At 33.8% G+C, this 13843-nt stretch overlaps 1 protein-coding gene and 1 long non-coding RNA gene across 3 annotated transcripts; both read left to right on the top strand.

The window, feature by feature from the left end:
- The first annotated feature begins 232 nt into the window (after positions 1 to 232).
- Positions 233 to 1766, top strand: LOC136273367 (uncharacterized). The gene is made up of 3 exons (XR_010711560.1): positions 233 to 363; positions 457 to 688; positions 1306 to 1766. It is a non-coding gene; the product is annotated as an uncharacterized lncRNA (long non-coding RNA).
- Positions 1767 to 5204: 3438 nt separating this feature from the next.
- LOC105322341 (guanine nucleotide-binding protein subunit beta) lies at positions 5205 to 12809 on the top strand. Of its 2 annotated transcripts, XM_020064872.3 has the most exons (10): positions 5205 to 5365; positions 6098 to 6185; positions 7390 to 7535; positions 7734 to 7797; positions 8247 to 8476; positions 10319 to 10448; positions 10578 to 10649; positions 10816 to 11032; positions 11174 to 11303; positions 11425 to 12809. In XM_020064872.3, the coding sequence occupies exons 2-9, from the start codon at positions 6126 to 6128 to the stop codon at positions 11278 to 11280; spliced, it is 1026 nt and encodes a 341-aa protein (XP_019920431.1). In that variant the 5' UTR covers positions 5205 to 5365; positions 6098 to 6125; the 3' UTR covers positions 11281 to 11303; positions 11425 to 12809. The 2 variants fall into 2 exon arrangements, with proteins under 2 accessions (XP_019920431.1, XP_065935396.1); XM_066079324.1 differs by having other exon boundaries at positions 11174 to 12809.
- Positions 12810 to 13843: the final 1034 nt, after the last annotated feature.

Here is a 13843-nt window from a genome sequence, read left to right as displayed (position 1 = left end):
TGAATGTCAGGTGGAGTAAAGAGTTTACTAATATCAGACAAATTAACTTTTGCAAAACTTACTGGGTATGCATATATTATCCAGGTTTTGAACAATGACATTTGACCACTTTCTATCAACAAGAAATTTTGTAAATGAAAAAGAAATTGTTTTTCCGGATTTTTATTTCTCGGTGAAGGCTTTACAATAATGTGTGACGTCACAATCGATATAAGAATGTTTGTGACGTCACTTTATCGTTCGCTTTGTGACGACATCATATTTCCCTAACAAAAAATCTGAACGGCACGATGATTGTAACAAGTCATTTAGTCTTTTTAACTGTGAAGTGGGCGTACAACCGTTTAACGGAAAAGTTTATTGGTAAGACATCTTAGATTTTTTTCTGAATTATTTCGATCTTTGAATTTAAAATATTGTAAAAAGCTGATATTATTGTTAATTTGTATTATTCAGGCCCTGCACCACCAGGCATGCAATATCAACCTCCCTCTCCTCCTCCCCCACCAGCGCCTGCACCCGGACTGATAATAAACCCCCATGATGCGGGGAGTTCGGTCGATCCCCCAAATTATCACGCTCAGCAACCGGCTCCTCGATCCTGGGTCCTACGACTGCGCTTAAACCGCGTGGACCATGAAAATGCGCGTCGGTTGTGATGCTGGATTTGAGTTTGAAATAGAAAAGTGTAGGTATACCACCCCCCTCTGATTTCCCCCTAATTTTCTAAGATGCAACTCTTCATTACTTTAAAAAGATTTTTAAAAATCTTAATTTATGATGAATATTTATCATCTTGTCATTAAGAATGGTTAACAGATTTCTCGGTCGAAACAATTGTATTATCTCTGATTATAATCAGTAATGTATTTTTCGTATAAAAATATAATTTATATATAAAATATAATATAATTTTTAGCGCTATTTCATTGCAAATTTGATTTTGTACTTTCTCGAGAAACTGACTTCGAACTCACGGTAGCGAATTCATTTCAAGACTATTTGCTCGTTGTTTTTGATCTTTTCCTAAAAATTATTATGAAAGTTTTCATATGAAATTATGACTTATGTAGATACAGAACAATCCTTTTATTTTTCTGTAGCCTTATTAATGACAGTAAATTAAGAAAAAAGAATAATATTTATCATATATCCATAAAATTGTGCATTTTGATACGAGTAACCGGTTAATCGGTCGGAACGTAATTGCAATAAGCGATTAGCAATTCTGCGATCGATCGCCATTCCGATTACTAGTTTTATGATTCTGTTTGAAACAAAAAGTATTCCCGTTTTGTTGTTTAGGTCTTAAACGCAAAGACGATGCAGTTTGGTCCTTTGTATCCTGAACGGAAACATGATTTAATACGTGATAAGAGAAAGAAACAAGCTTGTCTACACCCTTATATGAAGAGCACCAGACCTTCAGACAAGCATCCGTATGTTTACACGGGTGTGCAATCTTATTCTCTGATTAACCTCAAATTAAATATATTTTGAACGAGAGTCAATAAAAAAAAATACAAAGATTTTTGCAATAGCTAGGTTATTATCATTATATTGACTTACAGAGCGCAAAATATACATATAGTTTCCATGCGCTGTTGTTTATTAACGTTATAATATTTTTACTAAATTTAGTAGACATTTTTTTGAAATATTTTTTTTAATATATTCGTTTATATCTAAGAATTATTTAGGATCTAATCCTGCAAAAATGAGGTCATGGTGCACGGTCAAACTTTGTGTTATGTCTACAATAAACCATAATTGGGGGGGGGGGGGGGGGGATAGACTCAACTATACTTCCAAAAAAAATTCTTCCCTACCAAAATTTTTTTCCTCCAAATCATGAAATTCCTATTCCGTGGGGGGGGGGGGGGGGGGAGGAGGTCACTTCAATTTGGCTACTCATTTCCTTATTTTCATATCAATTTTTTACTAACTTCCAAAAAAGTGGGGGGGGGGGGGCAACTCCATTATAATTCATTTTTTTATATGTGAATTTTAAAAAATTTGTTGCTGCGACAAAAAGTGGGGGGGCCAGGCCCCCCCTGGCCCCCCCTGATGCTACGTGCCTGGTATTTTTAACATCAAACAGTACGAAAGAGAGTAGAAAATATGCAAATATTTGGTCATAACATTAAATAACGTCATCTGACGTTTAGGGTTTTTCTTAATGTAAACAAAGAGATGTTCGATAAAAAGATGAAAAGTTTGAGGAACTAACTTATAATTCTCTAACAAATGTGAACAAATAAGATGTCAAGTGATATAGTGCCGATTTCAATTGTGTGGTGAAGAATAAAGATTAGGCATTTATATAAACAGAGCGTGACGTCATGTTTTCAACGTCATCGATCGTGCGCCGTAGTGACAAAACATGTTGTTTTTAAAATCGGGTAACAAAAATACATTTTCATAAAGTTGGATGAAACTTCGTATATCAATAAAACAATTACTGGTCCATTAAATGATTTGTTAGGGTGTTAGGTATGACTTTTATGAAAAATATGTGATATGTATAGACAGCCACATTGTCTTCGTATTTTTTGCTTGACCGTCGTATAAAATGTTTGTGCAAATTGCGACCAAAAGTTCACATCGAGAAATAAGATTTTAACGTAATTAGTATATACTGGTATACGTGTATATATTATGCCTGTACATCATTTATTTCAAAATGGAACTTATTTCTGAATATTTTGTAAATGTCATTTACATGTAAACTTGTATATTTTTGTGGAAAAAATAAAATATTATTTCAAAAACATTTGATATCTCTGTTGCTTTATGGTTTAACGACAAAGAGGTGTAATATGACACGGAATCAAAATCTATATATAATTGTCGATCTTAGAAAGGTTAGGTATAACATTTGCACCTTTTATGCCTACAATATTTAAGAATTCATAGATGTGTGTGTGTGTGTGTGTGTGGTATATATATGATTAAACAATTGAAATCGAGAGTCTTTGATGACATTGCAGTGTAACCAACTTTGAATTTTGCGAAAAAAGAAAGCGAGTTTTTGACTACGGAAAACTATTAATTTGTAAATCATAAATTGTATACTGGTACGTAAAATGCAATAACAAATGGAATATATATTCATTATTTTGATTTGTTAGATTTGTTGATGACAGACCTAATTGCGCAGCACATCATAGGTGAAGACACTGTGACGTCACCACGACATCGGTTATATGCTTTTAAATCAGACATATAGTAAATACGTGAATCTAAAAATCAAAGACCTCGAAAATATTGTAAAAAGGCTAACTAATTTGTTAATGCACAGAATACACAGGGAAACAATATGGAAATAACGATGTATTCCGAGTGGAGCGGGTCGAACTCCCCGGCTCGATGTCTTATCTTGTTCAGGCTCACTGGCTTATTGTGCAACAGTATCAATCAATTTATCTTATTCATTTATTCACTATTTTTCATTAGTTTACAAAAAATCAAAATCATTCAACAATGTCAACACATCATTATATAGGCTTTTGTTACATCTTCACTTTGATATGACATATCAAAGTGAAGATGTAACAAAAGCCTTTGTATTTTAGCACAATGCCTGCAAATATAAATAAACACAACAAGATAATTTAGATGTTCAAATGACGTTAATACGTATCATCTATTTTTAGTGTTGAAATTTGAAGTAAAAGCTACATGCCCTATAGCATTCCTATTTTCGTCATGCAAATTGAGCTTTATTTAGTAAGATGTTAGCAGACATCCCAACGAAGTTAACGTTAAATTGAGATATTATGTCAAAATCCAGACATCTGACTGATGTTTTTAATCTATAATTTTAAATTAACTGGTTTACATACTGTTGGAATATGGATCATAGGCACAGATCCAGGAATTTTCCCGGGGGTCCGAGGAATTTATATAGTTGTAGGGGGGAGGGGTAATTTTACTATGTGAATTTAATAAGTTTAAATTTTCCAGGTGGGTCCAGGTGGGTCCGTCCAATTTTCAATATCAAATTCATATTGTCTATACGTGTCTCCATAAGGATCATAATGTACGAGCAACGCTGGATTTTTTTTTATAAGATAAAAAAAATCGTTATATCTGAAAACATATAATGCTTTTGCCACGATCCGCTATATTTCCGTACTATATATCACCTAGTATTTTTTTTATATTTTACAACGTTGTACATAAACTTTCTGTACCTGCTGCATTATTGGCAGTTAAGTTAAAAAAATTCGATTTTTCTGCATTCAGTGGCTACCTTGTTGTAATTGTGCACAGTAAAATAGTTTGACTTTATCCCTCTTTAACGGGATAAATGAATGGAAAATAAGCTAAATATGTTGCCAGTGCTTGTGTGTAAACCAGAATATTTTATTGTAAATAATTGAATGAAATTTCGAAGAATGTGTCGACTGTTTTGTATAATATTGATACTTTGAAAAAGAACAACAAACGCTTACTAGCATCCCCCCCCCCAAAAAAAAAATTCCGCCATTTCAGAATCATAAAGATTCAAAATGACATTGTACACGTCATATTAGTGTTTTCATAACATAGGGTTTTCTTCCAAGATTGCTCTTTTTTAACGAGTTAAGAAGATCTCGCCAAGCAAACATATATGTATGTTCGATTTAGTGTCATTTTAAAGAGAATGTAAACAAAATATTATATATATCGTTTTTTGTTGTTGTTGTTGTTTTTTTTGTTTTTTTGTTTGTTTGGTTTATGTCGATTCGAGATTCGTTCCTGATTTTCTTTATGAAAGCTTTAGATAAAATTGTTATCATTAATCTGTAGGTTACTTTCATTTCACTAGATGTTGACCTTAACCAGTCTCTCCCTCTTATTAAAATTTTAGACATAAAGTGAATCATCTTTTCGTGATAGTGTGGGCGGGGGGGGGGGGGGGGTGGGGGGGGGCTGAAAGAATCCATATTAAATTGAAATTTCACAAATACTTCAAATTTGAAATTTTATAAAATTTGTATTGTCTCAAAAACATGTAAAATGTTTTTGAATAAAATAATTTTTGTTTATTGTAAAATAGGATAGAAATTATTAATTAACCATCCCTAATCTCCGTTGCAAAGTGCCTGGATAATGAATAAAAGTCTGTTCTTTTACTGTGATCCGCGCCTCGTCCTTTTTTTAACAACGGAAGGACGATAACTCATGTTCATATGACTTACGCATGCGCATTTTATCGATTTTCATTATGTACGGGGTTTCACATGCAAATACAGGGAGGACCGCACCCCATTACAGGAAGACAGACATCATACTGATTAATGCCGGACTAAAATAAACGATTCATCGCGTCTTTATGACAATTTAAGGGAGGTTTCGGTCTCCTTTTTCTCTACTTTTTGTAAGTATGCTATGCTAGAACTAAAAATTGATGTAGTTGCGTTTAATTTTCGAGAGAAAATCAGGGTTTTTGTGCGTGATGTTTTCTTGGTCCATTTCCGCTTGATGTATTTTCTGTTTACATGTCAAAATTAATGATCATTAATAAGTTTTGAGGTCTTTTACAAGTGCAAAAATGTTGAATGTTCAAGGAAATTGTCTTTTGTTGGTACATTTATTAGATAAGAGTTAAGGGATGTCATAAATGGGATGCTGATGTAGTGGATGGAGCCTCCATCTTGAATGTCGATAATTTTATGCAAAGATGGATTCACGTCAAACCTTGACAATGCCTTTTATGTCTTTTCTTGTTTTTGGAAATGCTTGTTTGTGTTAACGTTATCAAGAACATTAACTGATGTTATATATGATAAAAACCACCTTATTTTAGCCCAAAATATATTTGGTTCCTACTTGGTATTTCGTAAGGGAACAGGGTGGGGTACTAATTTTCTCGATTGTTAACGCTCTGTACATAAATTAAAATACTGATCTTGCTGTGAATATTGGTTTACCAAAGAATGACACAAGTCTTGATTGGTGTGAAGAAATAGGTCACAAGATAACTTGATTTAGTGCAGGATGTATTTGTGTATGTAGGGAATTGTAACCATCTGACAAAGGATACACGTAGCTTTCTCATCTGAAAGTTTTGTGAAGAAAGCTTCAACTAACTTTCCTAATGACTTTTCAGATTGTGTACCTGTAGATAAACTGTCATCATGAGCAGTGAACTAGAAGCCCTTCGCCAGGAAACAGAACAGTTGAAAAACCAGATAAGAGTAAGTTAATGAATTTTAACCCTTACAAAATGTTCAGAGATCTCTTTGTTGCAGTTAACATGTGTGTTGACTTTTAAGTTCTGCATGAAATTGTTTTTGGAGAAAATACATGCAAAGATGGTGAACGAAAGGTGTCATGAATAGTAGAGACATTTCATGTGATTGAATGATAAAATATTTCTCTTACATCCAGAGACTTGGAGTTAGTTATGCTAAAAATACCCTAAAACACTACTTAAAGGAATAACATTTTTGTGAGAATGAGATAAATATTAAATAATATAAAATTAGACATGAAGTTTGATGAAGAAAAAGCAATCATTTTTCAAGGATGAAGAACACAAGTACAACAAATAAGGTAGTCTCTTTCAGTGGAAGTAGACAAACAGACTACTGAATTGTATTTAAAATGAACCTAAAACTGGCTAACCAAAAAATTGATTTGGAAATAACATGCTTGTAGAAGGTTTAAATAATGGAGAAAAAATCAATATGGTGACATTGCTGGATTCGTGACACAGGATACCCTTTCTTGTAGAATAACAAATGAATTATTCATTTGATAGAAACAGTTTTCGTGTTATTTGAAATTGATATAGTTGGACCCAGTATTTTTTTTCCCAACTTGAATTCATTATCATTTGTTTAAAGTAATCAAATCCTCTTGGAAGATGAGCAAATATTTGTATGTTTCAATTCAAATTTGAATATATGACAACCATTTAAATGTAAATATTGAACCCAATGAAGAAAAATTGATGCGACAAACAAAAAAATGTTTGGTTTTCAATTTTCAGTACAGGCATGGTTTATCTCTTGCCAACTTGATAAAAAATGTTTGTGATCCTTTGCACATACTTACTTTTTTGAATTCATAAAGATGAATCCGAATAAACAAGTGAATTATTATGATACCCCTTGATCATTTAGGAATGGGTTATTTAATTATAATTATTATTTAATTAGCCATGCAAGTTTACACCAAAACATCAATGGCAAACTATTTTTTGAGGGGGCAGAAAGTCATGTATTTTACAGTATGCATTCTTGAACCTTCATCCAGTGAGCTGGTACCAAATAGCTATATTGAATTAACTCTCATTGATTGTTCTGAACATGTATATGGAAAGACAAAAGCATAATGGTATTAGATGATATTGGAAGTGTTTTTTAATTTAAAAAAAAATGTTCCTTGAATTTGCAGGAAGCCAGAAAAGCAGCAGCTGATACCACACTAGCCAGTGCCACAGCAAATGTCGAACCAGTGGGGAGGATACAAATGCGCACTAGGCGCACCCTCAGGGGACACCTAGCAAAAATTTATGCCATGCATTGGGCATCAGATTCAAGGTCAGTTGAATAGGGTGGGAAATGCAGTGAATTTTTAAAATATGTCTTTTAAAGTATTTTAAATGACTGATTCTGTAAAATGTGAGTGGTTGATAATATTGTGTATTAAGTGCAATTTACACGTAAACATGCTTTTCTTGTCTAAAATGAGGGAAACCAAAGCTCATCACACATTTAATTCCCACTTAATTATTTCAGGAACCTAGTATCAGCTTCACAAGATGGAAAGTTAATTGTATGGGATGGTTACACAACAAACAAAGTAAGTAAAATTCTGAAAACATTGTGGGGAGGGACAGGGGAAAACACATTTGCAAGAGCAGAAAAGAAATTAATGGGCAATAAGTTACACTAATGCTTAACTTTCCAAGTACGATTTAAAAAAAACCTTATTTATTTAGTGTGCTAAAGCTTCCTGCTTTGCTGATAATTGTATCTGTTTGTCTACCAGTGGTAAAGGTGTAACAACAACGCACTTCCTGATTGGTTAAACATTCCATCAGCACTCTACAATGTGTCCTGACTTGAATGTTTACATGGCTGAAACTTACTAATGTCATATTCACCCACTGAAAAACTATTTCTTCCTCAATATGATCACTGTGTTTATTTATATATTTAGGTCAAAATTAGCTACACAAACAACATGCTTTTAGATGATGGAAAGAAAGATAAGACTGTTTGGTGTCTAATCAAATATCTCTATTACAGGTCCATGCTATACCACTTAGGTCCAGTTGGGTAATGACCTGTGCCTATGCTCCATCAGGGAGTTATGTAGCATGTGGTGGTCTAGACAACATTTGTTCAATCTACAGTTTGAAAACTAGGGAAGGAAATGTAAGAGTGAGCAGAGAATTGCCTGGACACACTGGCTACCTGTCTTGCTGCCGATTTATTGATGACAACCAAATTGTTACAAGTTCGGGAGACATGACTTGGTAAGTGTAATTAAGTAGATGGAGATTTGAGAACTACCAACAGGAGAAGTAAGACGGGGTGGGGCTTATTGATGAACATGATCAGATGAGATTGGTTTTAATCTTTACCTAAACATGTCACTCACACTGCATATGAGTGGAAGCGTGTCAGTCTGCATGGATAACAGAGACTTGTTTTTCATCTCTTTCATCAATTGTTGTAAGCTTTGAATTGAGAAGATAATTATAGATTGATTCTGACCAGCCATAAACGGGCAAATCCATTTTCCCATAACATGTTTCTTTGTAAAACAATTGCGTTACGAAATGTGACGTTTGTGTAGTCTTGTTATGTGAGCTTGTCAAATAAGTAACACAGAAATTGGGTTGAGGAATGAAATTAGTGGTTTATACTTATGTAGACTTTGGGCAATATGAGCTTAAGTGTCACTTGAAAACCAATTAGACATGTATGCCAAGTCTAAATGAAAGCTATCACAAAGGTTAACTTCCTTGTAGATCAAGTTTTGAGCACCAAAGGTAATTTATTAAAAGTAAACAGTGGGGAAATGGATATAAGTGTGTGATTTTTAAGTCAGTGTTATTTGGAAAGTAAGAAATTGGTATTGTCTTGTAAGGAAAATGATACACATGTAAAAATGGACAAAGAGAAGAAAACATCTTTACATTTGACATTTCAAAAGGTCTTGACAAAAAGATAAGAGAAGGAAGTGAAAATGAAAGCAAGTATGGGTCTTCTATTTCTTGTAAGAGGATACTCTTGTCTTCATTGCTCTGATTTACATTGAAGTCACATGTGTATAATTATAACTATGAATGTTGTGGAGACTTAGCGAATTCATGGTTTTAGCACCATTATTTAATGTTTAAACATTGTGGCATCCCAGTGTGTTGCACTATTCTTGGTACAGGGGTTGAGTTAAGTGAATGACTCATCCATAAATGTGAGTGTGCCTCAAGTCTGAGTGCAAAAGCCATTCACAAACTGCCAAAAATAACTCGTAGTATGAAGTGTTACACACTGAACAGCCACAACAGATGCTTCACCGAGAAGCAAGACTTAGCGTGTGGAATGGAGCAGATTTAATAAGAGCAATTGATTTTCATGTTCTGCAGATTGACGTGTATAAAAATAAGTATTGATTTTGTCTGCTGATGCTGTACAGTGGGGGATATGGCCCAGTATTGATTTTTGTGTTGCTATTAGTTATGAGCACACACCAGAACTCTCACAATATTGAAGCTTTTAGCACACACCATCTTGGGTTTTCTAGCCAGCTCCAAATTATTTCTGCATTTAAAAAAAAAACTTGTTTAGGTTCTATAATCTGGCATTTGTTAAGCATCAGGGTCATCTTAAAGCAATAGTTTAATCTCCCCAAGTACAAAAAAATCAGATGGGTTCATAAGAATGGATAATGTATGATGTTGTTATATGGTCTTAAGGAAATCAGCTTAAATGAAATTCCTAATACCCAACCTGTGACAGGCAAATTCATAAGATATTATGAGTAAACTCTATTTGAAAAAGAAATTTAAAGGGTATTAGTAGAGATAACCAATTATTTAAACATGATTTGTTTAATCACATTTAAAAGCAAATATGAATAAACTTTTCTTTTTACTTTGGTTGGACATACTGTAATTTGGTCCAATAAGTTAAAACATGTGTAACAGTTGTTATGAAGATTCCATTTTGTTGCTATAGATATTACTAAAACTTGATGAAAATGAGCTATTGATGCAAATGATCAGATTTTGGGATTCCTCAAACATTTCAATAGTTCTCTTGAACCATGAAGCTGTGTTTTATCTTACATGTGGTTTTCATTCTGTTTTCAGTGCTCTGTGGGACATTGAAACAGGTCAACAAACCACTGCCTTCACTGGCCACACTGGAGATGTGATGAGTTTATCTTTGTCTCCAGACATGAGGACATTTGTGTCCGGAGCATGTGATGCTTCAGCTAAGGTTTGTATAGATTTATTGTGATGTCTAGATCTATTAAGACAGATCTATTAAGAACAATTTTGCAAATTCAATTGCTATTATAAAATGAATGGGATTTTTATTTAAGAAATGCAATTTTTTTCCCTTCAGCTCTGGGATATTAGAGATGGAATGTGCAAGCAGACATTTTCTGGTCACGAATCTGATATTAATGCTATCACAGTAAGTCTTAATCCTCTTATCAATTTATCACTTATCAAACTGATAAATGTTATCTCTGTAAGTGTTCTCAATTTTACTGAGTTAAACTTATATGCTTAAAATTTGTAATAAAAACAAGAAATTATCTGTAGGAAAAGGAAAATTCATTGTTTTCTGCATTTTGCAGTATTTCCCCAATGGGTATGCCTTTGCGACAGGATCTGATGATGCCACATGCCGATTGTTTGATATCCGTGCTGACCAAGAGATAGGAATGTATTCTCATGATAATATCATTTGTGGAATTACATCAGTGGCCTTTTCCAAGTCTGGTCGTCTATTGCTGGGTGGATATGATGACTTCAATTGCAATGTCTGGGATGTTCTTAAACAAGATAGAGCTGGTAAGACAAGAATTGCTTCCGTTTCTGTCCATTTTGTCAGTATAAGAATAATATTTCTTGAAAAGATGGATCATTTTATTGTGGTTGTGATCAAGATTCTGTGAGATTTGAGTTAAAGTTGTATATGTTATGAAATTGCAGGAGTTCTGGCAGGCCACGACAACAGGGTGAGCTGCCTGGGGGTAACTGAGGATGGCATGGCAGTAGCCACTGGATCTTGGGATAGCTTCCTCAAGATCTGGAACTAGAGGGAACAACAAACTGTGCTACAGTAACTATCTACTGCGAATTTTCTTCTTCATTCAGTTCTCATGTGAATGATAACAAAAAAACAATACAGTGATTTAATGTGAATGTTAGATAAAATTCATACAAGTAATCACACTTTATAGGGGGTTGATAACAAGCAGTGAGTGTCAGTTTTGTCAGCTTTGTCTCCACTGTGGTGACTCAAAGACTTGAAGATACAGAGCACCAAGGCAAAATGTCTGACACTGTGTGCAGGAGCGACATGATACTTATCACTGTTAAAAATCCTTCATTGTGGAAATCAGATCTTATTAGTCTTATAGTTTGTGTGTATGGATCTAGACGTTTCACATGTGTGCCATGTGATGTGCCCTTTATATTTCTCTCAGAGTATCATGTGTATGACTGTAATTGCAAACACTGCTTTGTCTGCTTGTACACGTTAGGATGTTTCTTCTGACTCGTGGATTTAATGATAATGGAATAATGTAAGGGGACAAAAGAAGTACATGTGACTCTGCATCATGTCTTGATGATCAAATACACTAATTGTTTGGGTCATTTTTCTTTTCTTTGATTTTTTTTAAAAAAAAGGAAATATACATGTACATCTCTGCTGTTGCATTACACCCCATGCAACAATTGTTTTAACTTGACTTTTAATAAGTTAGCTTAAGTGACAAGCGTTATCCATGTTGTCAGATTTTTATGATCTGGTGGGTATGACTATGATAGACCTCAATGTAGGCTTATATGTTCACACCACCCCCTTAAACCTGAATGCTATGTGTTGTTTTGTATCATATATTTAATTAGTGCAATGAATACATGTATTTTTTCTCTCTTTATTTTTTGTGAGGGGTAAGCAATTGACCTTGCCTGTCCTCTTTCACATTTGTATCAAATTTTTACTTATGAATATGAATGTATTTGTAGAATATTTTCATGACTATAGAAGTTTTAATTTATACCTATGGGGTATTGTTCCCTCATTAACAACAATCTGTATTGTGTTTTTTATGTCTTGATCAAATCTGATGAAAATTTCAAAAAAAAAAAGAATCACTGAAATAACATTGAAATGTGGTCTCGTTCTCTCTGTAAAATATTTATTATATCCTGAAGTACTAAATCGTGAGTAAATGTGTGTATGGGTGAGATTGTGTACAAGGTCCAAATTGTGTTAGTGATTTGTCATATGTAGTCCATATATTAAAGAACGGTTAGGAAGGCATTATTACAGTATGAGCGTTTGAAAAATATGCATGTCTTATTGGTCTAATATACGAAAATTAATTTTTTTTTGACAATAGTTAACTGATGGAAATATTAGGCATAATACTGGAAGTGCTTTTCGTGTTTGGATTCTTGGTTTTAAAATTAAAGTGGTTGACCCCTGGGAGACAAATAGCATCCAACTTTGGTTGATAGGTTGCTTGCTCCATCATTCAGGGGGGTGTGTATTAACTAGTCCTTCACCTGTACTATTGTAATGTATTTCTCAATTGTCAATAAAGCTTTTTTGTCATTTGTGTCTGATTTATTTGACTTCACAGAATTGAAATTGATGAGAAGAAAAAAAAGATGTGTGAAAATTCATATAGCAAATGTGTATAGCAGGAGGAGACAAAACTTTGATAAGTTTGATTTTTCATGCAAATGGATTGCTAAAATTTCTCTTATTCTCTGCAAACCACTGTATTTTCCTGAAAGTTTTAATCTACACTCTTCTCTAATTAGTGACTACCAGTAGTCACAAGTATATTCTTAGATTTTGAGAGGTGCCCTGAAGTTTTGAGTATATGATATAAGTTGCTGGTGCACTTAAACATGTCACCGAAAAGTACAGGAAAATGACCCTAAGGTAGAGTCAATATGACTATACAGTATAAATGTATTAAATCTTAGAAAATCTTCTTTACACCCATACATATTTGTTAAGGTGGAATAACACACCTAGAAAAAGTCACTCAAATTAATAGTAAATTATTTGATTATGATAATTAAACTACATATGTCAAATAAGCGAAAAATTTGCAGTTTGGGGATAAAAAATAAACATCTAACAAATTCAATTCAGTAAGTAACAGCAAAAGCCCCCAATGGATTTGAATTCGGGATGTACGGATCACAAGCCCAACACTTTAACCACTCGGCTATGAAGCGAGGTAAATGTTACCGTCGAAAAAATCTTTTTAATGTAACGAAATGTCGTTTCGATCTGAGGTCAGTCATTTTGTGACGATGTGTTATTCCACCTCAAAAACTAAATGCATACCCGGTAGTAATGATGTCCAAGAAGTCCTCTACCTAAATTGTAAAATTTTTTGGTCCCAGGGTCAGACCCTAGGGCGGGCCAATATGGTCAGTTGGTTAAAATGTATCTTAAATTTGATAATTTTCTGCTAAACTGTCACAATCGTGGGAGATGCAATGTTATTGTGATCATGTCCTTGTGTTAAATTGTGAAATTCACTCCCAGGCCATGGGACAGAAGTCGAGGCTTTTTATTAGAAGGGGGAGGGGGTAACTTCACGGTTAATTGTCTTTTGGCAATTTTGA

The sequence above is a fragment of the Magallana gigas genome, chromosome 3 (assembly GCF_963853765.1).
Source record: "Magallana gigas chromosome 3, xbMagGiga1.1, whole genome shotgun sequence".
In the NCBI taxonomy this organism is placed as follows: domain Eukaryota; kingdom Metazoa; phylum Mollusca; class Bivalvia; order Ostreida; family Ostreidae; genus Magallana; species Magallana gigas.
Note: the sequence above shows the minus strand (reverse complement) of the source record. Positions and strands in the feature narration are given on the sequence as shown.